Below are 27,577 nucleotides of genomic sequence, written 5' to 3' on the forward strand. Positions count from 1 at the left end.
GGCAATAACGCTGGAGACACACATGAGGTCTGCTATCTCTTCATAGTGAATGATTTAATAGAATCAACAATAATTTGCAATTGAATAATCACATTTTCTCAAATTTCAAGCTTATTTTCAATTTTAGGTAAAAATGTTACCGAACATTAATTGTAGAGATTTTCATGCTGAATCTACTCCACTTGATTTTTTTGTTCCAATTGTATCTGAAGCCTGATAATTTGGAATCTATCTGCATTGATGGGGCGGAGCTCCTGAAATTTTTACAGATATGGGACTTGTGGCAGTTGATAGAGCTTATCGATGACTATTTAAGGTATGAATTTGATCAAAATCGTTGGAGCCGTTTCCGAGAAAATCACGAAAAACCCTGTTTTTTTTGACAACATTTTCGCCATTTTAGCCGCCATCTTGAATTGCATTTGATCGAAATTGTTAGTGTCGGATCCTTATAGTGAAAGGACCTCAAGTTCCAAATTTCAAGTTATTCCGTTAATTGGGAGATGAGATATCGTGTATACAGACGCACATACACTCATACACACACACACACACATACAGACCAATACCCAAAGACCAGTTTTTTGGACTCAGGGGACCTTGAAACGTATAGAAATTTAGAAATTGGGGTACCTTAATTTTTTTTGGAAAGCAATACTTTCCTTACCTATGGTAATAGGGCAAGGAAAGTAAAAAACAGACTATTGCTCAAAACTTCTTCTATTATAATATTGATAATAGTGAAATACTCATTTGTGCATCTAGAAACCTAAATGAAACGTTTTTCTAACTAACGTTTTTTGCTCTATAATTTCTCTGAGGGATTTTGCATAAAAAATTGTCTTTGGACGCCTCCTATGTATCCAAACAACATATTAAAGAAATCAGAACTACAATGTATTTTGCCAGCACACCCCCTTTTTCATGCTCTACAAACGAGAGTATAGTAGCTAATAGCTTTTTATCATGATAACCAGACTGCTTTGTCGTAATTTACTCACTTAATTACTGCTTAATCCGCTTTGTTCCTAGTGGAACATAGGGCACCAACAGCAAGCCTCCATCTCACACGATTCTGAGCTGGAACCTTCATCTCTCGCCATTCCTTTCCCGCATCCTTCAGTTCCTTGTGCACATCTCTTCTCCATGTATCACGGGGTCGTCCCCTTCTCCTTCTCCCAGCAGGGTTCCATTCCAAATCCTGTCTTTGAATGTCACCCGGTGGTCTGCGCAGTGTGTGTCCTATCCATCCCCACTTCTTTCTCCGGATGATTATATGCAGGGGTTCTTGGTTGGTCTTTCCCCACAGTTCTGCATTGAAGATTCTAATGGGCCACCATATCTGGAGTATCCTTCAAAGATATATGTCGTCATTTGAGTACTATTTAAAAGTGATTATTAAAATTAGAAGATGAAAATTGCATGAATTTTGTGAGAAATGCCGAGTGATTCAAAAAAGACTTTACAACTTTGAAAATTCATATCTTACTAAACAAGGTACAGAGCTGGTTTTGGTGTTGTTCCAAAGGAAAACACTTCAAGTTTTTTACCTTGAACTAAAGATTTTCTATGTGACTTCCGTTGGTTATCCTGCAGACATCCCATCGATAGTCGATTTCTTGCCAGACTCGCACTAGCATTTCAGGTGTAACTTGCTCAACAGCAGCGCAAATCCTTGATCCAAGTTCAGGTAGAGTGGCTGGCAAAGGAGGTACATACACCATATCTTTTATGAAACCCCACAGAAAAATTCCAGTGGTGTTAGTCTGGGAAACGAGGGGACCACGTAATTGGCGCATTACGGCCAATCCACTGTTTTGGAAAGCGGTTATTAAGAAAATCCCTCACGTCAGTCAGATGTGGTGGTGCGCCATCTTGCATAAAGAAAACATTTCGTTCTCGGTCATCCTCATCGATCTCTGATATCATTCCTTAATCACAACATCAAATTAATGATTGGGAGAGAATCAACAGAATAAACCCAAAACTGTTCCTCTCCCTAATTTTGATAAAAATAGTCCAAATGAGGTTATGAAAACACTTTTATAAAGATCAAAAATGTTTGCAACATATCAAGGTACACTATGCCGTTTTTCAAACCAAAACACACAGCTAGCACGCTCGGGTCCAGTGAAGGCAGCCAATAGCGCTTGTGTGCGGCGCGACCAGGCACTAGGGGACTACGCGAGTGAAAGCTTGGAGTGTTTTCCTTTATAACAACACCAAAACCAGCTGTGTAACTTGCTCAATAAGATTTATATTAATTTTCAAAGTTGTAAAGTCCTTTTTTAATCACCCGGTATAATTTTTAAATTTTTGTTACAGGTGAAGTAATCCTCAAAACTTCCACAACAGAGCCAATAAAACAAAAAATATTGGAAGAAACCTTCAAACAGAAAGAAGAGACAAGGTTCTGATCAACTATGTACTATGCGACATTGTTTGAGTATTATAGATAATTCCTGTGTACACTTGTAGAGTCTTGATCATGTTTAAACGTCTTGACTAAGCTTTGAGAAAATGGGCATAATAGTGTCTAGGCATAATTATTGACCGGGCTTAGAGCGGTAGGGATACAACGGCGGCAATGTCACCGTTCTGAACCGGCCAGCGTTCTGTAATTTCTAGTGAGTATTCAAGCGCTCATGTTAAACTTACTGAGTTTCCTCTCTGTAAGCACTGACTCGACTGATTCTAATTGGCAACTGCGCTTCCACCTATGACTCTATCCATCACTGTAAAGCCCTGCACACACACATAGAATTTTGTTCGTGTGGTATTTTGCCGTCCTTATAAATTGTATTAGATTAAACATATGATTTCAAACAGATGATGTTTGTCAAGTTACGTTCAATCTAATAGAATTCATAAGGACGGCAAAATATCGTACGAACAAAAATCGATGTGTGTGTGTGCGGGGCTTAATTGGCTGATCTCCCTCCGTTTCTTTGCGCCACATATTTTCCAAGTCAAAAGTAATTTTGTACGGAGTATAATTTATAATCAATTGGGGAGCTCATTCTTGAGAGTTTTAGATGAATGCAGGATTTTATTACATTAGGATGAATGAAGAAAATAGATTAAAGTAATAAGAATGAGAAGCAGGATGAATGAAGAAAATAGATTAATGTAAGAAAAATGAGAAGCTTTTTCAAAAACAGTGGAGAAAATAGAGAGAAGATGCCGGAAAAAACGACACAAGTAGAATGTAAAAATGTAATTTTATAATTCACCTGTTTCAACAGTTCTGAAAATAAGACAATAGTCTTTAAATGCTAACAAATTGTTTTCCTAATCTACACATCTAATAACAGTAAATTTTATTGTACAGAGAATAACTTATTATCGCAGGCTTAAATCCTCATTGTAAATAGAAATATAACTAAAAACACAAATAATGTGAGACCTGAGGCACGAAATAATGAGATAAAAAATAGAATAACTTTATAAACAAGTAAATTTTGATGATGTACTTTTTGTATGAATCAATAAAGAATGAATTAAGTCAGATAATTAGTATCGTTAAGGACTAAAATTTAGAGCGAATGTTTTTTCGTAGTAACTATTAAATTATATTTCTGTATATTAATAAATGATTGATATAATAGATTGACTGACAATATTAAATGAAGACGAGAATTTAAAGCATCCTGAAAACTCCAGCCAGTTTCTAGTAAATTAACTACAGTGTCACTATGTCAATGTCACTATAGCCATTGGAAATTAAGAATACAACCTCTTGATAATTATATATGAAGTATTATTTTAAAGCATTTTATTTCAGCTTTCTGACCCAAATATCGTATTTTCTCAATATACAAATAAAACCTAGACATATATAATGCTGCTACCCTTTCTATTGAAACAAACTGTATGTGATTTTTGGTCCAGTGTAAAGTTTACTGCGACTGTCATTTGTCATGCTTAAGTTGAGTATTTTAATATTAACATTTATTTATATATTTGATAGAAACATAGAGAGACACATAGACAAATTCCAATACTAGCCTTATTATAAGGGAATAAGAAGAAATAGTCCTACAATACTTGAGTATTACATGCATATAATTGAAACATGAATTCGGACTACTATTTTTCGAAGGATGAATTAAAATTATTAGATGAATGAGATGTTAATAATATAAAGATAGGAACAATAAGCAATAGCTTGCAGAAAAAAAACAGTTAGTCAAGAAGCTAATAGCATAGAGAAACGATAGCTTAGATATCCCATGGTATAGGGCGTTTATGTCGCAAGTTTTACTGTTATCCCAAGCCGATAGTTCATATAGTTCTTTCCTATGCAGCTGTGTGACGCTGGTAGTCTCTCAAATTGTGCCATTCATACACTATCACCCCAACAAAACAGTAAAAATTGACAATAATCGACAGTAATCGGCTTGAGATAACAGTAAAAGTTGCGACATAAATTCTCTATATCATGGGATATCTACTTACGCTATTGTTTCTCTATGCTAATAGGTACATAGAAAAATCTCAAGATGAGAGAAGGCTCATACAATATGCCACACATTGAAGAAAGAGTTTTAGAATATTTCAGAGACAGTGCCGGTTGCACTAAAGCCGGTTAAATTTTAACCGTGATTAATTTCACAAGAACCAATCAGAGAAGTCGTCTTTTCAAAAACGCCTTCTCTGATTGGTTCTCGTAAAATTAATTACGATTAAAATTTAATCGGCTTCTGAGCAACCGAGCCCTAGATTTGCAATGAGTTCAGAATGTACTTGAATCAATTATCTCAAGATAAATACAATATGCAATAGGGGTTAAAGAAATTAGACGGGGCCTCCAAAACCAATGGATGGACAGATAGAAGTTCAAGAGACCCTTCAGTGGTCACCTATTGTTATTGAATTTCGACATTTTCGTGGTCTATTGTTGAGGTTTCCACTCCGAGCAATATATTGGAGGACCAGTGTGGTTACTTGAAGGCACTTTCAGCTGTAAACCAGTGGTAGCATACAGTGATTGGATAAACGCACTCATTACTATCGATGACAAGTACAACATTTGTACTAAATTTAATTTAGTCAAACGTGTGTAAAGCCCACATCGATTTTTGGACGTTTGTTAGCCGTCCTTATAAGTTCTACGAGATTGAATGGGACTTGACAAACACATGATACACATCATATGTTTGCCAAGTTGTGTTAAATCTAATAGAATTTAAAATGATGCCAAACAATCGTACGTTCAATAAGTATAGAATTGTATGTAACACAAGTTAGTCTGTATACAGCTTGTGAGCAAGTTGAGTTTCATAAAATAAACGATTGGGAATGATAGAATAATTACAAGTACTTGATCACTGATTCACATTCAATAATTGCAGATTATACAAGTAACAGATGTAAGGTGCAAAGTAATAGATAAGTTTGTGCTACCACCTACCATCTAGAATTGTCTTCAAGAAAGCACACGGGGCCACTAATGAAGCGGAATCAGAGGACAATAAAGTATGCTAGTCGAGAGTTAGAGGATGCATCTTTTGGGGACAATAGCCCAGTGCACAGGGAGCACCCCGTCTCTTTTCTTTTACCCTGCAATAGTTTTAAAAAGGTAACCAACTAGGTTTAAACAAAAAAAACTAATAATATAACACGAAATTACTTTTATACAACCCTGAGAAATGAGAAATTTACATAAGATTCAAATAAGAAATTGAAAAGAAACGTTGAAAATAGGAACAACCATTCAAACCCCCTGTCAACTTCTAGCAGTATCAAATAAAATTACAAATCTTCAACACTTTTCAAAGACTCAGTTCTGTACTCAAACAAAAAATTACATATCTTCAACATTTTTCAAACACTCAGTTCTACAATCAAACAACTTTTCAAAACTCTCCAACAATTTTGGCGCTATTTCTCCCACCCCCACCTCCCTACCCAGTTCCCTACTCAGTGACGTCACACCCTTATCAGGAATCCCACAAGGAACTATACTTTCAAACCACTTCAAATCCGTGTTACAATTCAGAGCAATACCATGACTAGTAATGTACCTACTACCATGCACCCCTACAGCACATACCTTCCGGTCACCAATCCAAACGCCGGTATGAGGGGACGTAGCTGCGTTCAGTTTATATTTAGCACAAGTATCTATCACTGTTTTTTCGAGGGAACAAATGTACCACTTCATACTAGTCCTGAAATGTTTCAAGTTTAATATAGGGTACACAACTAATTGTCCTGGACCATGGAATGTAATCAGTCCACCGCGGTTTGTCTTGAAAAACTCAGCACCCGTTTTCCTCAGTCTTATCTCATCTTCTTTGGTATAATCTTGTGTACGTATACCTATGGTGTAAACAGGGGTATGTTCTAACAGTAGTAAAACACCGGGTGAATTAGTTTCACGGATTTTGTCCGCAGCAAACCGTTGAAGTTTGAGAGCAGATCCAAAGTCAATGCTGCCCAGATTGCAGCAACGAACAAGTTTTGAGGTTAACTGCGACATAGTTAACTGCGGTCAACTGTGGCTTTTTTCATAGTAGCACGAGCTAAAATCTCCAGGTTTTTGGTTTCTAGTTGTTTTAAGTGCTTGTAGACTAGGAGGGAAGCCTGGAAAAGAAATAAAGAGTTGGGAATTAAAGTAAGATTATAGCTTGAAAAGTATCTACTATTTGTTTGTGAAATCTGGACTTGCTTTATTCTAATAAGAGTAAATGAAGAGAAAAAACAAAGAGACATACATGAGAAAGAGAAACCTGAATTTAAGCTGAAAGTTGATCCGGACTTCTAAGAGTTGAACATTAAATTAAGATTGAAAGAAGTATTTAATATTTTTTTGTGAATTCTAGACTTAATTTATTCTAATAAGAGCATATGAAGAGAAAAAAAAGAGATATACATGACAAAGAGAAACCTGAATTTAAGCTGATCTGGAGTAGTATTACATTGAAATCTGATTGTATTATTGTTTAAAATACTGTTGAAAAATCGAATAAATGGATCACTATGTATCGAATGAACAATAAAACTGTTTTTTTTTTGTTTGAGAAGTCCTAAACTTATTTTGGTATGAATATATTGTTAGTAAACAAAAAGAAAACACTAAATATATAGTCACTTTTGAACAATTAATTACGACATAGCAGTCAGGTATATTAAAGTGATTATTTAACAAGCAGTTCGTAATGGAATCAAACATTGAAGAGTACTATATATAGATTTAAAGTTGATTAAAGAAAGATCTAGAGCCTTTTTCAAAATCCTGTATTCTAGGATAAGAGCTCTCATACACTCGACGTGGTTAGTAAATTCTAGCAAATGGTTCAAGTTATCCGATTTCATGATACAGTAATATTATGAGACAGATACGAAACATTCCCTTACAGTTATAAAATAGCTTTGTACAGTATAGTAATATATTCTATTTGAGTCCCTATCTGCAACACTTTTTCAGAAGCAGAAGAAGTGAAAAATTGAAAGTTTAAAAAATTGTTACACTCACATAGGCATCTGTTGCTGCATATAGAGTTTGCTGTTTCGTCAATGATTTTCCCCAGTCACTTAATCTCACTTCCTCTGTTTTATCCAGATCTTTTTTCAGCTGAAATTAGATCACAAAGCTTAGAAACAAAAAAGAATGAGGAATTAGAAAAGACAAGAAAGTAGACAGTGACTAGGATCGGAAAAAGTAGAACTGCAAAAAAAACTAGAATTATGAATTAGGAAAGACAGAAGTAAACAGAAAAGACACAGTTGCAAGAAAGTAAACAGTGTTTGAATGAAAAAAAAAAAACAGAGAAAAATAGAACCGTTCGATAACCTTCAGCCTATTATGTCACAAATTGTTAGAAAATCAGTTTTTAACTCAGACTCTTTCATTTCTTTCTATAAGTAGTAGGTCAATGAGTAGCGTAGGAATTTCATTCGTCATGAGTATTCAAAATAAAAACATAGGCATCGACAATAGTTTTTACTGTCATTTCAAAATCTATTAATAAAATTTGACAGAAAAAGATAAGATTCAACTAGTAAATAATGCAAATAAGGAATGGATTATCCCAAATTTATTTTTCAATTTTTCATGAGATCAACTATCTCAATAATTATTCAACTACGGACAAGTAAATGAATTATTACTAGATTTTTCATAATATTCATATTGGTCATTTTATAAGGGAAAGTGCAGAAATCTAAAAAAATATAATTCAGTACCTCAAAACACAATACTTACACAATACTGGACAAGGTTCTGAAGACTCCAAGTTTGTGGAGGACTGATCACAGTATTTGCATAAACTCCAAGATCTCGAACGTTCTTTGAAACAACGTTTATTAGAGAAAGTTGAAAATCACGACCGATTTTCCATACATCGCTGCAAAACAATATAATAAAAATTAGGAGCCTTAAGTTGGTTGAGATATTACAGATCAATTAGAAATATCTTATTGACTGAGCGAAGTGAGGTCTAAGATTCAAGTCGACGGTTTGGCATTTCTTTTAATGTTTATATGTTGCGCATTTACGGCGAAACGCGGCAATAGATTTTCATGAAATTTGACAGGTATGTTCCTTTTTAAATTGCGCGTCGACGTATATACAAGGTTTTTGGAAATTTTGCATTTCAAGGATAATATAAAAGGATAAAGGAGCCTCCTTCATACGCCAATATTAGAGTAAAAATCAGACTATAGAATTATTCATCATAAGTCAGCTGTTTAGTGGACTATAATACTACCCGTTCAAAAACATCGAACATCTTGAAAATGTATCTTTCCATCAACTTTGTAGACAGTTGCAGCCAGACCTGATAACAGCGCTCACACTCACATTCCGAGACGACACGTCACGGTACGATAGGACAGAAAGCTCTATGTTTATTTAGGATTTTTCCTAGACATTTTAAATTGATAAATTATTTTTTGAGAAAACATAACAACAGGTCAATGTAACTTACTGAGCGCGAGGTCTACTGTTCACAGAATTACTAGTATTCATGCATCATTCTGATACTAAGAACATTCTATAACTCATGATGAGAGCTTGAAATAACGACTTGCATGAATCACTACAGAAGAGAGGAATTTATGGAATAAATGATAGATTAGTTGGGAAAAATAGAGACATTGGAAGATGTTCATGAAATTTGATATAAATATACACAAGATTGCGAGAGTTGAAGCCATGAGTTAGGAAAAGTGTACTGAAAAATCAATTCTCTATTACAAACAGTGAGAATGCTATAGGAAAATTTGATTTTTATTGCCACGGAAAAATCATAATCTTGAATTTTATCTAGAAAATACTCTAGCTACGAGATAATTGTTTAAATAAATATAAATATACGTACTTCCTGATACAATTGCCGACTAGTATCACACTTCGTAATGACATAAAAGTTTGAATAATTTCAGGTAACACCTCGTAGCTTCCAAGCTGTAACAAAATCAAAATAAGATGTATAATAAATAAAAAATGGATAGATTATAAAGAGTTGATTTTGTCTAATATTCCAGACGAGTTTATTTTACTGTCCCAAAAGAAAGATCTATCCAAGATCATTGAATCTATGAAAGTGATCTTTCATACTATCAATTAATTAGTATCAAATGCATGAGTTAAGTATATTACAACTGAAATCAAATTAAATCTAATTTATTCTCAATCCATTACACAGAAAACTCATGAGGATATCACCCAATTTTACAGACGTAAGAATGATGCTACAATAAGTAGAATATTACAAAATTTTATGAAGGAGACAATACCCACAAGGCAAAAGGTCAGTTGAAGAGAAGTCTGTTGAATTTTAACGGTAATTAAATGACTGTTGAATGCCATGAGAACCAATCAGAGAAGCGGGAAATGTCTTTAGGGAATTGTCACTTAATAACAGTTAAAATTTAACAGATTCTTGTACAACCGGGCCAGTGTTTTATGATAGCTTTATTGATTTATGACGCCATATATCCCACAAGTATGGTAATAGATGAAGAGAATGTATGAAATATTATAATGGAAGATCCCTGTATAAATAGCAAGATAGTAGTTTCGGTTGTTGCTCCATCAATTATTTTTTGATATTTAAATAAATGAGTCGTTTTGACAATTTCAAGACCTTTTATCAAATGATTGAGCTCATTCAACAAGAATCATTTCAGTAGAACAAGTGAATTCGTATGCCTTGTTGTTGATGTGGAATCATCCTTGATTTAGATTTAATAGTACAATACTGTAATGCTGAACATTGAATGGGAAATTACCTGAATTATGTAACAAAGACTTTCATCCGGACATATTTGCATAAGTGAAACCTTTCCAAAGAATCTTCGTTTCAAATCAACAGGCCATTCTATGTCAAAGCCCACAGCGAATTTTTCTCCAACTTCTTCGTGAAAAGTTTCTATTCTTTTTCTGAAATTGAAATATATAAATAAAATGATAAGATATAGCTATAATTTGAGAAATTAATAGATGAATATATAACAATCAATTGGGAACATAATTTAGAAGATTTATTGTAGAATTAAAATGAATGAATATTTATTCAGATTTTTCAATTCGGACATTCTAATCATTGAATTCTTAATCTGATTGATTAATCAGAGGAGCTTGAAAAAATAAGAGCAATATTAATAAAACTGCTAGAAAATTATAATAACACGTTTTTCTATAAGTTTTGAGACTTATAGAAATGTGAAAGTTAGTTAGGGAAGTAAAGCAATGAAGAAGAATTCTCACGATAGTCATGAGATTTCTGAAGACTTCATATGAAATGAAGATAAGAGCGCTATAGTCCGTGCAAATTTACTTCAGACTTGGAGGAATATGCAGCGCAGAGAAATCAGCCAATTACAGTGATTAATAGAGTGATAGGTGGAAGCGCAGTTGCCAATTTGTCAGTAGTTTGACCGATTTCAGACAGGGAACTTCGCATTTGTAGCATGAGCACACGAACAGTCACTAGAAGTTGGAGATCGCTGGCCGCTTCAAAACGGCAACATCGCGCCTCTGTATCCCTCCCGCTGTATGCTTTCTCTGCGGCGCATGTCCATCCCAAGTCGGAAGTAATTTGCACGGACTGTAGGGTGAACAATGAACGTTCATTTGCACGGACCAATCAGAACACAATGAACTGAGAAAACGGAAGCAAATAGACGTAGCGAAAAATGAGAAGTGAGGGTAAGTTGTTTAAAATACAAAACTGAAAAACTTACATTAGTAAGCCAAGCTCATGGTTCAAGCCTGCTTCGTCACCGTCTTTGATGAAGATTATCCTTCCTGTGAATTTGAGAAGTTGAGATGGTCTACTGGTTTCAATTTCAGATGTACCCTGCAAAACAAAACTATTTTAATAATTTTGAAGGGTCAATATAACATGACTATCATGTGTAACAAGAGAGCTACTACAAGACCCTCAGAATCCAGTGAATCTGGTGGGTTTAATTTGTCTTAGACTTCAAACTTGGCCGGAGTCAGACATTAACAGCAGGTTTTAGCAGGTAAGCAGCTGACTCTCCCGCATTTGCTTCCTGCTGCTTAAGATGTAGAGCCTGGTGACTGAGAAGTTTCTTGTAATGATGTATCAAGCGCTCTTACATTGCTACATCACCTATGGATTGCTCCTGTGGGGTCACAAGGCTGATGTCCTGAGGCTGCGAAAGATGGCTGTGAAAAACATAACAGGCAGCGACATCTTGCCCAGTGTATTGTTTGCAGTGTACAACGTTTCTTTCTTATAATATAAATTGGTTAGTCAAAATGGTAGGCAGAAAAAAGTTCGTAAACAATTAATATGAGTAAAAATTGTTAGACTCTTTGCAACTCAAAGTGCATTTATATGCTTACTGGCTATGAGTGATCCTGCACTGTTTATGATATGGAGCAAATTATGCAAGTATTAGCGACCCAGGAATAACATTGGTCAAATGTTTCACTACAAATTATACTAGTCCAATATTAAAGTTAGGCATCAAAATGAATGCTACAAAGCTAATCTACACTCAACAAATTATGTCTTGATTTACCTTTTCTTTTGAATTGCACATCCATTCAGGCAGTTTTCGACTCGCCATACCAAAAACAATTATTAAATTTGGTAAAAGTTTCAGACAAAGCAAGGATCAGTGATAAAAAAACTTATAATAAAAGCTCTTCATACAACTCCAGACATTTTCAAAGAAGAAGACCAATTAAATTAATTTAAATAAACCAAAACTTGAATATGTAGTTGTAAAGGTTCAAGGTGGTATGAAGGGTGTTATTTATCACATGAATAACCAAGTAGCAAGCAAAGTCTTTCTATAATATACAGTATTTTCAGTTATCATGTACATAAAACAAGCAATAGCCTAATAAGTTTTCAAGCAAAATATAATAAAACAAAACAAAAACAGACTGATGTAAAGAAGACTTACATAACCTATAAAGTATAAACACGGGCCGGAATCAAAATGAAAATATCGATAAAATTTTAGTCGATGAAATAAACTCGATACTTCTACATTTTATTATAGCTATTATTATTGTAATTCTTCTTTCAAGAACTCAGATAAAATCATCAATCCAATTGAAAAATAATCTTTATGATTATTTCCTGATTCTCATCATTATTTAATAGAAATCACTCCATTGTTCTTTCTTTTATTTTTGTTTCGCCGTCAAGGCCAGCTGTTTCCGAGACAAGCAGCTGATCAAATTTATGACATAAGACAGATTTCTGTGAGAAACTAGGGTTAGGAAACTACTTATTTTTCAAGCCAAATTTTTCATTTATTTCAGTCAATAACAGATCATCAACAGCTTTTCAAAATGAATAGGATATTTGGTAGAGCAAAACCTAAAGAACCTCCTCCAGATATGAACGATGTGATAAAAGGGGTAAGGTTTTTCAATTTTACCTTATTGTGTAATTATTTATGTTTTCATACTAGACCTAGCCTACTGCGTATTGTTTCTTTAAATATTTGTACTAAATATTAGGCTATGATGATACCTTTTCATAATCAGTACATTTGAATTTTTATAAATCAATCAGCTTACATTAAACAGATAATAAAATTTTATGTTTTCCTTGTTCTGCACTTGTAATCTATAGTCTATAACTATTGTCCAATAAATCTTTCTTTGTCTGCTGAACTTACTTGATACTTTAAGGCTACTTGGAACTTGAACCAATTCAATGAGTATTGTATAGTTCTTAAATCAATTATCATGCTTTACATATGCCTATCCAATGTCTATCAACTATTGACAGCAAATCAATGTGCATTGAACAATTTTTAATGGCTCAGACGTTCATTTTCATACTCTTATTCCAATATTGATCAATGTCCAGAAATACATATTACCCTCTAATACAATTCATTTCAATTCAATAACATTTTTCTTTCTAAATCTTATTTCCTATTTTGTATTTTTTCCGACAGGTTGACAGTCGAGCTGAAACAATTGAGAAGAAAATACAGCGTTTAGATGGGGAGCTAAAAAAATACAAAGATCAAATGGCCACAATGAGAGAAGGTCCTGCAAAGAATAACATTAAACAAAAAGCAATGAGAGTCCTGAAACAACGTAAAATGTGAGTTCAATAATTTGAATATTTCTCTTTCTCCAAGTAAAGATTACATGACGGACATGTATTTATTATTTATTTATGGCATACGGCAATCTATGCAGTTGACATCGTTGATCTGATCGAAACGCTGCATGACTATAGTGAGGTCCACCTTATAATGACAGCATTTAATTAAAATTGGAGTTGCTATCCTTGTCTTTCATTCGGCAAAGCATATAGCTCTATCCTTTACTAGCTCCCCAAATTGTTTTCCATAAATTTTAAAAATATAATTAATTAAAAAAATATTCTATCTCAATTATGAAAATTTAGTACTCAATCATTGAAAAGTATAATTATGTTCTTGCCTAATGATGTATAATTAATCATTTCTAGCAAGAACAGTTGATACTTCATCAGTTATACTGTTATCAACTATATGACATGTCACATACTGCCTAGCTATTCTTGATGGTGTAGTGCTTAGTGATTCAATGAATTCTATTCTGCTATTCTATTCTATATCCTCTTTAGAAGGAAGTGGCGTGGCAGAGAATCGTCAACGCTGTTGTCCTGTCCTTCTCCACTGACGTTATAAAATGTACCTCACTTTAGTGTGTGGTTCCTCTTATATTTTGTGTTTTTCTAATATTGTATTATTTTGACAGGTATGAGGAACAAGCACTGAATCTGAGACAGCAGTCGTTCAACATGGAACAAGCCAACTTTGCCACTCAGTCTTTGAAAGATACCCAAGCAACTGTTGTGGCCATGAAAGCTGGAGTCAAACAAATGCAGCAGGAGTTCAAGAAGATTAATATCAATCAAATCGAGGTAAAAAAATTTCCATCTTTTCATCCTTTCCTAATCGACATTTTTCACCTCTTTTATTTCGCCATCTCTTTAACCTTATCCTCTTTTTCCCTACCCCCTTCTTGTCCTTAATCCACTCAACCTCATAAAGCTTCTCCTTCTCTTCCTCTTCATCATAATCCTCCTCCTCCTCCTTTTTTCTCCTGCTTCCCCTTTCCCCTCCTTCGCTTCCTCCTGAACCATCTCATAATTTCGTTTTTCCTCTTCTTCTTCTTGTTTCTCTTTCTATTGCACCTCTTCTTATCCTTCGTCGCCTCGTGTTCTCATCAATCATCGTTCAAATCGAGATGGCCTCACTATTCTCTCTCTCTCTCTCTCTCACCCCCATCCCTTCCTTATAAACCCATTATAGAATCAATTGTATATAAACTCATAGAATATCCAGTGCATTACTGCTGTATATTGATGAATATTGATTATCCTGATCCACCATTAGTCTACTCCATTTCAATAATTTTATTTTATTTGATTACATAATTACATCACTTTATTAATCATATGATTTGTTCTTAAAATTTCATATATATTATTAAAACTTCTACAAAATTTTTATTTGTGTACAGATCTTTAGTCGTATAAATGGATTTGACGTTTTTGGTAGTGAGTTACTGGGAAGGATATTTTTAATATTCTTTCCAAAGAATGGACATTGACATGTCCAAAGCTCCGCCAATTTATGTAGATGTATTACAATATTATCTTGTATAGTTATTCCAAATTGCTTTTTTTATATCATTGTACAGTTCAATAATTATTTTCTTAGTTTATGTTATGTAAATTCATCTAAAACTTTGCTGTATTGTAAGCTATTGTATAAGTGTATAAGCCAGTATTATATTGTAATCTACATAAATAAAGTACTCAATCAATCTCTGGGTTGTTTTAGGGTTGTGTGGCAGAGAGGACCTGGAGTCCTAACTCAGCCCTAATAAAGGCAAATAATTAATAAATCAATCAATCCCTCTCTCTTTCTCAGTAATTGTAAATCATAACTTTAATAGCCTAAATAAAGAACTCTAATCTAATTTCTCCCTTTTTTATCTCGGCTTTCGGCTTACCAGTGCAAAAATAAGCCCTGGCAATCCTATACTATTAAACGAGCAATTTCTGTTTATATGTTTAAATGTATAAATGTTCAAATGTTTCGATGTTTATATGTTTGTATTTCACCGGATCTCGAAAACGGCTCTAACGATTCTCACGATATTCAGAACATAGTAGGTTTATAATATAAAAATTCGATTGCACTAGGTCTCATCCCTGGGAAAACTCGCTGAAGGACATTAAAAGTATTTATTCATCCTTGGAAAAACAGCTGATAATTTCGTCGTCTGTTGAAGATGGAAGTGAGTGAGCAAGTGAATGTGTGTGGAACTGAGACATAATTATGACTCAGCTGTTGAACTTTTGTAATCATTCAATCAGGTACTTAGTGCCGGTTGTACAAGAGCCGGTTAAATTTTAATCCTGATTAATTCCAGTAGAACCAATCTTTTTGAAATGGTCTTCTCTGATTTGGATTAAAATTCAACATGCTTTTGTGAGAGAAATTTTTGCATTCCTCTGGGTATTAATCTCAATCCACTGTGATTAGATGGAACCTTTATGTATGAACTATAAATATATTATAATTTCTTCTTTCGTAATAAATTGTATATGCTTTTGTACTCCAGAGTGGAGCTCGGTGCCCCGATAATAAGCATTATATTGATTCAAAACAATAATAAATTATCAAAAGTATCAATTGCAACTTAACTAGTTTCAACTCTTCAAGTGTAGATTTTTGATCGTTTTAAACTGTAATCTTCTTTGTAATAAGCAACCTATCATATTGTTTTTTTGGTACCAGGACATCCAAGACGAGATGGCCGACATGCTAGAGATGCACGAGGAGGTGCAGGAGGCGCTGGGCCGCACCTACGGCATGCCCGACATCGATGACGACGAGCTAGCTGCCGAATTGGACGCGTTGGGCGACGAGATCGCTCTGGACGCCGACACCTCATATCTGGACGACGCTGTCAAGGCGCCCGATGCGCCCAGTAGTAAGCCGGAGGCCAAACCCGACAAGAACAAGGTTGGTGGCCTATGGGTCTGATTTCGATTTTAAATTTGACTTTCTTTTTTAAAATAAATGTGATAAAATAGCATAACAATCTCTTTGAAACTAACATTTCGTCGTATAATTTCCGTTCATTATCTCATTTCCGCATTCCTAGAACAAATTTAACAGTATGCCGCAGACAGTTCCCATACATGAGTAATAGACTGATAAATATTTTGCCAGACCAATTAATTTTAGATAGATTTAATAAATCAGCCATTAAAAATGTAGAGAGATGGATTAGAAGTAACAATGTTTTTCGCCTCATGTACAGTTAGAATCTACTTTATTAATAAAACCTTTTTTCTTCAATATTATCTTCACTAAGTTACATTTTTTCAGATATTATATTACTACAATTATTCTTATTTATTTATTATTACTACTATTTAAATAAAATGTTTAATCATCTTTTATGTTTATGTTAAATTAAATGACATCTTTTGGTACTCGTTGCTAGCACACAAACTTAGGTTTTGCTGGCAACGCCAATTAAAAATTCAAGTTTAAATTTTATTTTTATTCTGTATAAGTATGAAGTATTTGTTTTTATTGTTATTTTTATGATTGGCAAATAAATTATTTTTAAAAACTAGTTCACTAATCAGTAGCAGCAATAAAAAAGTAAATTAAGTACTTGATGTATATAAGTACTTAGTGTTCGAGATAAAGAGGACTTGATTTTTTTAGTAAGTCCGTACTGAAGTTCGATTTTAAGTTCTAGTCCGTTTTTTTAGTAAGGCCATTTTTTGTAACTATGTTTTTGCCCATTCTCCGGTTAACCCGGATTTTCGTTAACTCGGACCGACTCTGGACCCAGTAATTCTACTGTTATCAGTTCATTAGTTCGGACGTGATGTTGTAATGCGAATCCCGTACATGTTTAACTCTAGTGAGGTCCACGTTATAATGGCAGTGTTTGATTAGCAATGGTATTGCTATCCTTGTCTATCATTCAACAAAGCGGATAGCGCTATCTCTTTCTCGCTTTTCTCTGTTGCCACATCGCCTTTCAACAATGTAGAATTAATAATTAATTAACAAAATATTTCATCTTAATTATGAAAATATATTATGAAGTTTTTTAAAAATATAATTTTCTTGCTTAATAAAACATAATTGGTTATTTTAAACGAGAATGAACCGTTAATATTACAGAAATGACCTGTGTAAGCTACCATCTATAGAAGTCATTGGCAAGACAGAGGATCGGCAATGTTGTTCTCCTATCTTTCTCCACTGCCATTATAACGTTGAGTTCACTATAAGAATATATTGGTTGAAGCTTTGGCAATATTTATTTCTCTATTGGATAAAGCAAGGTATGAGACTTCCACTCAACTATTATGTATTCCAATAATTGTAAATGACAATGTTATGTTTTTAAGGGACGTATTAAGGCTAGGTGGACACCAGTTAGTCAAGACAAGACAAGACATGATCAGACACGTTCAGTCACAATACTCCACAATAGTTGCTTATAAAGACATGTCTAATTGCAATGACAAATCAGTGTGAGTAAGCAACAATATGAAGTATTGTGACTAAACGTGTCTGATCATGTCTTGTCTTGTCTTGACTAACTGGTGTGCGCCTAGCCTTGAAGATCCAAGGCTCAAAGAAGGCTCACACGTCAACCGAAGCTTATTTTGTCCCAAGTACGTTCTTCGTTGGGAAAACCAATAGCTGTGTATTTCACAAGATTCAAATGATAATAATTATGAATATATTTCTCTTTTTCCAGGACGGCATACCTGTAGACGAGTTTGGCCTACCTCAAATCCCAGCTTCATAACACTGTGCTTCCAAAACTCTTCAAACTATTCTATCGTTATAAGTTTATTTACAACTTACAGGCTCTATCACGCTTTTCTCGAAATCACCCTTATATTATAAGCCTCCATAATGCCTTGAATCCTGTGTTTATAAATGCTTGATTATTCGTTGAAAATTATGTTCTAGGAAACTATCATGACCCATAAACATTCAAATACTTGGCTTTTAAAACCAGTTTTATACTGTAGTTATTTGGAATTCTTGTTTCCACAGTGGATTTTCAATAGAAACTGATTCAGTTAATTAAGTACAATTTATTTGAAAGGTCCATCTCATTCGAAGTTTTGTACCCACAGTGGAATTTCCATTCGTAGAGCTTTAATAAATCAATTTGTATCTATGATTTAATTAATTGATAATGATTAATTTGAAAGGGAACAAGTTTTTCAAAGGATATGCAGCACAGCTTAAAGCTTCGCTTCCAAAATTCGGATTTACGCTCATCAGGAGTTACGTAGGTATTCGAAAATCGTAAATAATCCATTAATGAACAAAATTCAAATAATTAATTCCCAGGACAACATATGTTTTCTTGAAGTTATATATTTTTTTGCAATAGAGTTTCTGGTCCACCATTCTACTCACTTTTTGTTATCGTCATAACATGATGATTTATATTATAATAACCAGATCAATGTAAACGTTTATATACAATATAAGTATAATGTATAAATTTCTATGTTACTTAGGTTTATATTGAATCTTAATTGTAATATTTTGATTATATTTTTATTAGATATTAAAGTATGGTTTACTCACATTTGGTTCTTCTTTTTATTCATCCAGTTAATTTTCATTGGATATTAATTGAACGAACGTAGCGAGTTCTTACTGATGACTAGAGCCTTGAGTCGTTGTTCGTTTTGGGTTTGTTCGACGATAACTTTTGATTGCTTTCATCAATTAACTTCAAATTTTCTTTAAACCTTCATACAGATCAAGTTCGTTGACGTTAATCCTTATTACAAATCTATATTTTCAGAACTGAAAACCCCTTGTCTGTAATGAGTTCGGTACCATAAACTATGCTCTTGGAAAGCCAGAAAAATCCCCCATTCCTTTACACTCCCAAGTTCCTTCAATGCCCACCTTCTACAAATAAAACCAGCATCATTTTATATTTTAACAGCAAATTTATTACAAAGCTCAACATTTATTAAATACTAAGAATAATAATAATTAGTCAATAAATAATATTAGTCATAAACACTTCTTGTAACGTATATCAATGTTATTAAATACTGTACAATGCATTGTGATTCCAAAACAGACTTCTGTTTTCAATAAATTTTCGGATATGTTCTTCGTTGTTTGAACTTTTTTTCAAAAATTGGAACAACTTCCTATTATGAAGTTAGTGGTTATCTGCTACAGTTTATGTGCATATTGGTTTATTATAATCACTTTCCATTCATAAAATTATCAGAAACTAAATATTTGTAAGTTGATAAATGCTTGCAATCATTTTGGGTGAATTTTCAAAGATTGGTTGCAATCATTCTATAACTACTGAAGTTTAAAATTATCCACATGTACTAGATAACGATAGAATAGAATACTCATAAAAAAGTCTAGTATCATTATAAGATTGATCTTTGCAGTGTCTTCCTATGATAATCGATGACATATTCAAAAAATCCAAAATTCAAAATTTTGGTTTCCTCATCTTTTGTCAAACCTTATCATAGATGACACAAATATATTCGTTCAAGTACAACAACAAAAGCCAAATCCCCTATTTAGCAGTGAAATATAATTACATATACATGAATATAATAATATAGTTAGAATAGATAAGTTTCTATTAACAATAATTGAGATTCATATCTACCAGTGCATGTTCTAATAAAGTATTCATGACAAGCGACATGATAAAAGTCTACACTCACTAGTAATTTTTAATAATATAACATTTTTATTTTTTATATATTTCACAGCCACTATTCAAGTGAAACAAATTTTGATACTCCACCATTTAGAGCTTGCAATTTTCCAATCTAAAAACATTTCTGATTCATTTTTGATGTAGCTTGGTACTGTGGATTTATAATATGAGATAAGAAGTACATTCTTTTCAAGACACTTTATTGTTTTTAGAAGTATTTTGACATTTTTAATGAGTCCGTTATAAATGGATAATCCTTGTTGAATTTCCAGAATCCATCTTGTCATAGGGTACTAATAAACTTATAGTGGACTATCATAAAAACTCTATACTTTCATCTACCCAAACTTCATTTTTCAAGTCATTCCCATAAATATGTTTCACTAACCTTCCGTTAACAAGACTAGACACTCTTACAGCCATTAAAGTATACTCAAATAAATGTAACTTTTGTATTGAAATATATAGCTAAAGAAAACAGATTTTCTTAAGCTGCTCCAATTTAAAAATTACATAGATTCGAGAATAGTGTTATTCATTCCATAACTCCAATATTTAACGTTGCTACACTGATATTCCATCACAAATTTTAATACATTTCAACAATAATTTCAATTTTATCAATCACGACTAGCTTCACAATACTCAAGGAACGTTAGCTGAATAAATTCATTAAATTTTTCCTAGCAGATAATCTTAACAATCTCATAATCTTTGAGAAGTTGTGACACTTCCAAATAGCTAGACTATTAATCAACAAGTCATTTTTACAATATTTGATGAAATCAAGTTGATCTCAATATCAACAAAGATATTTTTCTACAATTATTATTATCAATAACCAACAAGACCATTATCATTGGATTAGATAAGTAAGCTACCACAATATTTTGAAAAAGGTGGTAGATTGACAATAAATACAACTTTTTTGAATCACTCAATTTGAATTTTTGAAAACTCATTCTATTATTTTTCCAATTTTCCTAATCAGAATTCGAAATAGACACTTCATTCAAGTTTTTTTTTTGGGTACAGTAGCCTCTTGCAAATAAGGAAGCTATTCCCATTATTATACTACTCTTCTAATAAGTATATCAGGTATAATCCTCGTATAACCACAGTTAATAAAATTTAACATCAAATAATTTCCATCTAAAGCTCTGATCAAAACCAGGAAGTAATTCCACCTGCATATAGAATGCCACAGTGACTATATACACTACGTTTTCTGGAATATTATAGGCCGATATATAGATATAATATATTACAATAATTCAAGACACAACTTAATCTAAAGCACGCGCTAATAATATCATAAGAAATTGCGTATAACGATATTTATAATATAATATTTGTAGATATTATTCCTTGCAAATATGCATCATGAAAGATTTCGAGTCTCAATTTAATTCACGTTGAACTACGTTGTTGGACTATAGCCTACCGGTAGATCTTCATCAATAGAATCAGAATCTCTTGAAAATTTATAAATAAGTGTTTCATGGGCTCATTCATTCTCATTTGAAACTCCATTCACCAATCAAAATTATAATTTGAAATGCTTTTTTCATTTTAAAATGTAAATGGTCTCTTGTAAAAAACCTTAGACTTTTACCCAGAGGAGAAATTTTAGCCATGAATCAAACAGGTTTCATACACTATTGAAACTCAGCTATTTCTGTTGTACGTGAATGTTTCAAAAAATTAAATTTTGGAAAATAATTACACTTTCCTTTAGAGGTTGGATAAATGAAGAAAGGACAATTAATCTCAATAGAAAATGCACAATATTTTCTCTAAAATAATGTTACTCATGATAAATTTATGAGTTAATCGTTAGTTTTTTTTTGTAGCATGAGTTAAACAATGAATAGTCAAGTACGAAGATTTCAGATTACAGAGGTTCATGAAGATCTACACAGAAACTGTACGTTTTCACACTCAATAAACCAATCAAGTACAATTTCCAAGTGAATTTTCTCATATTTGATACATTTTACATTGAGGCATCTATTATTGAGTTCATAGAATCTACCCGAATTTGAATAACTATACATCCTAGTTCATAAAATATAACACTCAACATTTCTCTATATAGCCTACGTATCAACATCAATTAAAAATCAATATAATAATATTCAGCACAAGCATCAACAATTTTATCATCAACATCAATATTTTAAATTTTTCAGCAATAATTTTTACTTTTCAGCTTTGAGTTGGTACCGTATAAATTCTAATCGTCTACATTATGTTGATTTAAAAAAATATTTAAGCATGCGTGATCGCATGATAATTTATTTCGTTCGTTAGAATAGTGTTGATTAATATTATTGAGTATGTGATAGTTAGTATTTGTAATCGGCATAATCCGCACATTTTGATATATTATACAATAAATAAATTCGATAAGTTGGTAATAAATGTCCACCAGCACAATAATTCCAGTATAAAAGTCTGCAATTTTGTGAATAAAAGCTAACATAATAATATTTTAATTACATTCATTATCGATATTATTCATAATTTAATGATATAAACAGGAATCAGCAATACTGGAACTTGATAGACTTTCGCGAAGAAAAATAATATTTTCGAAATTTTAAATGAATGAATCATTAGAATGATTTTTTTCTTACTCAGTTATTCAAGTTTATTGTGTCACGTGAATCAGTACCACAAAATAACTCATATCAATTATTTTATCAAGTTTTTGGATTGTGAAAATGTTGAGTTTTTGGACGAAAAATGATATTAGATCAATTTATAACGAGTAGATATTTTTTTAAATTGATTTTATGACCAGAGAGGATCATTGTAGTCTCTGGTTAGTCCTCTTCCTTTGTTTATTCGCTTCAATTCTCTTCCTCTCTTCCCAGTAACTTTTCATTCTGTCAGATCTTTCTTCTCTCAATATTCATCTGAGCAAACCTGTTGCCTCCTTTCAATTGTTTTTATAACGAGTATATTTCTGTAGATAAGAACACACAATTCATTCTCATATTGCCATTTCTCATATGAAGAAAAACTTTAGGGAAAAGCCTATGGAAAAACTCTGGAAGAGTAGATGTGAGGAAAGGAAAGTGGAGGGTAAAAATCAAATAGAATTACAAAAATAATCATTTTATTGAAACAAAATAAACTAGTAAATGAAAAGCTACTTTTCAGAATAATTAACCTATTGTTGATTATTCAACTACAGCGATAGTAGTTAATTAAAAATTGAGATTCATCATCAATTAGTTGTGACAAATAATAATATCACCTAAGTAGTAAGTTAATAAGTAGATTCTACCAAGTGTTTTAGATAATGCTTAATGGAAGTATGATAAGGAACTGAAATGGAGAACATGATAGGATAATATAATGGAAGGTATGGTATGGAAAATTATGATGGTTATGAATGATGATTCAATGGAATGCCAATATTTTAAAGCTAAACCCATTTTTTGAAAATAAATCTCACGATTCCCAATACAAATCGCCCACTCCCGTCAGTTTATAAATTTTTTAAGAAGTGTCATATCAAATATGATTCAAATCCATATTATTTTAATATTGAAAATGGTAGGCTATTATTCAATAGGAAATAAAGATGTCCTACCCTCAGGCTTGCCCACAGCATGTTTTGATGTCGCAAGTTGCGACATGAGGCTGAATTTTGGGGGGGACTTTTGGAAAAGAACTAGGGAAAATGAGGGTGATTTTTCAATACACAGTTTTTAAGTACCTAAATGGATACCAAATTTTGAGAATTTTGGGGGGGAATTTTGCGACATGGACCATTGGGGGGATGGGCACCCCTGCCTACCCTTCCTTATCATCAATAATTTTCAAATCAAATTTTGTAGCTGATAGCTACGTAAAGGTTTGTTATGCTGTTTGGGAATATTTTACATTATAAATTTGAGCATGTTATTATAAATAATATTATTTATATTGCTCATGAATTAGTTCTGTGATAGAATAATAAATTCTGTTTTGAGATTAATACGTCTTTGAGCATTTTTCTCACATGAATATATTTCACATTACACATTTCAGTATTTTATTATGAATACAATATAATTTATTAAGTTCATGAATCATAGCTCTGTGATAGAATAAAAAATTCTGTTTCGAGTTGATATACGTCTATGAGCATTCTTCACCCATGAATATATTTCATATTACACATTTTAGTATTATTTCGAATACAATACCATTTATACTGCTCATGAATCATAGCTCTGTGATAGAATAAAAAATTCTGTTTCGAGTTGATACGTCTTTGAGCATTTTTCTCCCATATTTTATTCTCAAATTCTATTTATGAATCAACATTCAATGAATTGGTAAGGATTTCTTGGTATTGTATACCATTTGAAGGAGAACTCCATAACGAATACTGTATAGCAGGTATATGTTGCACTGTTCAGTCTAACTCTCGGATCTATTGTGATCTTGGTATTTTTTGTTTATCTTTGGAGTGATTTTAGCCAGCCTTCTGACATATTTCTTTGCACATTCCATTCTCAATTCCAATGGAACAAAAGCCTCCGCAAGAAAAGGCCCTGTAACATATATTTTAGTATGTCAAGACATTCAACACATAAATTTAATAAGTTAAAATTAAATAATAAATAGATATAAAATTAATTCCTCCACCGTCAGGACTTGAAATAATTGCCACAACCAAAATAATATGACCTAAGATAAATGAAAGACGTCAACTTATAACCTGGATTTTGGAATAAAATAAATGAAAGACGTCAACTTATAACCTGGATTTCAAAATAAAAATAGGGTAACTTGATTACAATACTCAGCCTCAGAACGCTTATGTGATAAATAGTCTATCACAGTGTAGATCTCTCATACTTCTGGTTTTATTTTTATCACATTGTGATTATCAGCGGTTTAGACTATAACCATCACAAAAATAGACTTTTTTACTCTCAAATTGGTTCACTATACCATTCACCTTTTACCGAGACTATAACCATTTCAGAAAAGATACTTTTTCACCCTCAAATTGGTTTAAAGAATGATCAAATAGGGTAGCAGTTATAAGGTATATGATACTGTATTGTCTTAGAATTTTGGAAGTTTTCATTATAGATTATATTTGAGAGGTTGGCGTTGGTATTGTTGAAGGAATATTTTCCAGAGTTTAAGTAGGCTACATCTAATTTTTAAATCGAAAATATGAGTTCAACTGTAGTTGTTTTGATATTTGATTGATATAAATTTCCCCACGTCAATAATTATTTCACCATCTTAAAATTAAAATTGATTATTGTGTTTACCTTAAAATCTATTTGAAATATATATTTTTTTAGATTTTTGTGAAATGTGATCATGAAGAGGAGTGTTTATGAAAATATGTTGAAATGTGAAATTGATGGAGTGTATCTATGTTCCAGTATTGCCAACCCCACTACACAATATTATACAGTAGTACCAATATTTTATTCGTTTGCATTGTATATTGATAATCATATGTGGTTGATACAAGGTTTAAATCAGAGATCAGGTTCAGTTCACCTATTGACAAAAATGAGAACGTTTTTAGAGTTTCCAATTGATAAATTTTCTGATTAAACCAATTTGTACTACAATTTTATTAGTTTTTGACAGATTTTCAAACCTTACATAATGTTATTTTTGCAATTTTTCAGAAATAATTCATTCAATAAGAATTTTGAATTTTTAACACTGCTTGAGATTAATAAATTTGTAATCGTCTCCTATAACTGAATTTGCATAATTAGTTTCACTACCGGTACCAAATAGAGTAGTTTTAGGCGATACAGTATTCTTTATTGATTCATGCAACAAGTAAATTATCAAAAATAATAGAGAGAGAAAAAATAAGGTGAACTTGTGCTATTCCTCTCTCAATTTGAGATAAGGTTACACATAGTCCGAAATAGTTGTTCATAAGGTACATAGGTTAAGTAGTTGTTCACTTTAGAACTTCTAGTATATTTCAAGTTGATTGATTTTTGTATAAAAATTTAATATTTTCAAATTTTCATGTCTGTATTAATATGAAGATTTCCCAGTTCTTTGACAAAAATGCAATTTTATATGAAAATTTGTGTACCAGAAATTATTCAAACTGTAATTTGTATAATTTATCTCACCAGATCAACTGAACCAAACTTCATTTAAACCTTGTATGCTGATAATAATCGCTTGTATAAAAACAGTGCGTTTTTAACATATTTACTCAGGAGTCACAGTAGCTCTACTATAGTCAAAGTTGTCTGACTCGGGAATCATGATCATTGTGACTCAATTCATAGCATTTTGACTGAAGTCAAGGTCAAACAATCATAGCTTTCATACTTACAGACTATCACTCAAATCATAGTTTCTTGACTCCAGTCTCAGCTCTGAGATTTGAGAGTCAGTAACATTGACTTGAGTCACAGACTTCTGACTCAAGAATGACAAATTTCTGACTCGAGTCACAGATTTATGACTCTATTCACAATCTCCAGGATAGGAGTCACAAATCTGTGACTCAAGAATCATATTAACCGTGACTTGAGTCACAGAGTCTGACTCGAGTCACAATCAATGTAACACGAGTCAGTTTTTTGACTCAAGAGTCACAATCACTATTTAACTCAATTCACAGCTTTCTGACTCAAGATTCATAATTTCCATGACTCGAGTCACAAAGAGTCACAGTGACCTTGATTCGAGCAGAAGCTTCCTGACTGTAGAGTCACGATTATTGTGGCTCTAATCATAGCTTTCTGACTCCTGTTGAACCAGTTTGAACCGGCGCGGACTCTTGACACTGACTGACCCGCAAGTTTTGTCAAAGGAGATGCGTCCCTTCATCTGTAGATAGCGCTTTATGTATCTGGCAACCAGCTGTTGTGGTCGCATTTGCCATTCGTCCAGGACTTCTTTCGGAGTGTGGATCTGAAATGAATGAAAACATAATTTAAACATTCAATTTCAACGTTTAATGTATCTTAATATGAATACTTATAGTAGGAGTACTTAATATGAATGAATAATGAATTTATTGCCAAATACAAGAAATATTTTCACAAATGAAGTAATCATCGAATTACAATAGTTTTTGGCGTGACTGGAAAAAGAAGCCTTGAGCTCCAGCCACGAGTTCTAAAAATAAGAAATACATCTTTTAATGTAATAACAGCAGTACAAATGAAACAATTCTGTTGATGGATGAAAATCCATGGATGTTGAATTCTATCAATAATCAGGTACTTGGTAAACAAAATATAGATGCACAGAAAATAATATAAAAATTGTCGAGTTTTAATAATTTTTACACAATTAATATTCAAAAAAATGGTGATTCAGCCAACTCAATTCTCA

General features: G+C 32.6%; 5 protein-coding genes across 7 annotated transcripts in view; 2 read left to right on the top strand and 3 right to left on the bottom strand.

The window, feature by feature from the left end:
• The window catches only part of LOC111047410 (putative leucine-rich repeat-containing protein DDB_G0290503), a 54,233-nt gene extending 52,810 nt beyond the window's left edge, over positions 1-1,423 (bottom strand). The window contains exon 1 of the transcript XR_005572067.1: positions 1,002-1,423. The gene's annotated coding sequence lies outside the window, so the exon portion shown is untranslated. The remainder of the gene's footprint in view (positions 1-1,001) is intronic.
• Positions 1-3,750, top strand: part of LOC111047411 (sodium-independent sulfate anion transporter) — a 33,038-nt gene extending 29,288 nt beyond the window's left edge. For both annotated transcript variants that reach the window (XM_039434639.1, XM_022333162.2), the window contains exon 12: positions 2,326-3,750. In XM_039434639.1, coding sequence (XP_039290573.1) covers positions 2,326-2,417 — 92 coding nt within the window. In that variant the 3' untranslated portion in view covers positions 2,418-3,750. The remainder of the gene's footprint in view (positions 1-2,325) is intronic.
• A 606-nt stretch (positions 3,751-4,356) lies between these two features.
• Positions 4,357-12,387, bottom strand: LOC111047417 (Werner syndrome ATP-dependent helicase). Its single transcript, XM_039434641.1, has 7 exons — positions 12,004-12,387; positions 11,194-11,309; positions 10,240-10,390; positions 9,327-9,412; positions 8,210-8,351; positions 7,481-7,579; positions 4,357-6,588 (listed from the first exon to the last, which is right to left on the bottom strand). The coding sequence occupies exons 1-7, from the start codon at positions 12,049-12,051 to the stop codon at positions 6,487-6,489; spliced, it is 744 nt and encodes a 247-aa protein (XP_039290575.1). The 5' UTR covers positions 12,052-12,387; the 3' UTR covers positions 4,357-6,486.
• A 228-nt stretch (positions 12,388-12,615) lies between these two features.
• On the top strand, positions 12,616-19,105 carry LOC111047419 (charged multivesicular body protein 5). Its single transcript, XM_022333172.2, has 5 exons — positions 12,616-12,856; positions 13,405-13,556; positions 14,201-14,366; positions 16,255-16,482; positions 18,254-19,105. Exons 1-5 carry the CDS (start codon positions 12,788-12,790, stop codon positions 18,302-18,304), a joined length of 666 nt encoding a protein of 221 aa, XP_022188864.1. The 5' UTR covers positions 12,616-12,787; the 3' UTR covers positions 18,305-19,105.
• Positions 19,106-19,461: 356 nt separating this feature from the next.
• The window catches only part of LOC111047420 (uridine phosphorylase 1), a 109,909-nt gene continuing 101,793 nt past the window's right edge, over positions 19,462-27,577 (bottom strand). Inside the window, exons 7-8 of one of the 2 annotated variants that reach the window (XM_022333173.2) lie at positions 27,033-27,151; positions 19,462-24,783 (exon numbers count right to left, since the gene is read on the bottom strand). In XM_022333173.2, the coding sequence (XP_022188865.1) occupies positions 24,705-24,783; positions 27,033-27,151 (198 nt within the window). In that variant the 3' untranslated portion in view covers positions 19,462-24,704. Of the gene's footprint in view, positions 27,152-27,577 lie in introns of both variants that reach the window. The other variant, XM_022333174.2, reaches the window with a different exon arrangement.

The sequence above is a fragment of the Nilaparvata lugens genome, chromosome 8 (assembly GCF_014356525.2).
Source record: "Nilaparvata lugens isolate BPH chromosome 8, ASM1435652v1, whole genome shotgun sequence".
NCBI lineage: Eukaryota > Metazoa > Arthropoda > Insecta > Hemiptera > Delphacidae > Nilaparvata > Nilaparvata lugens.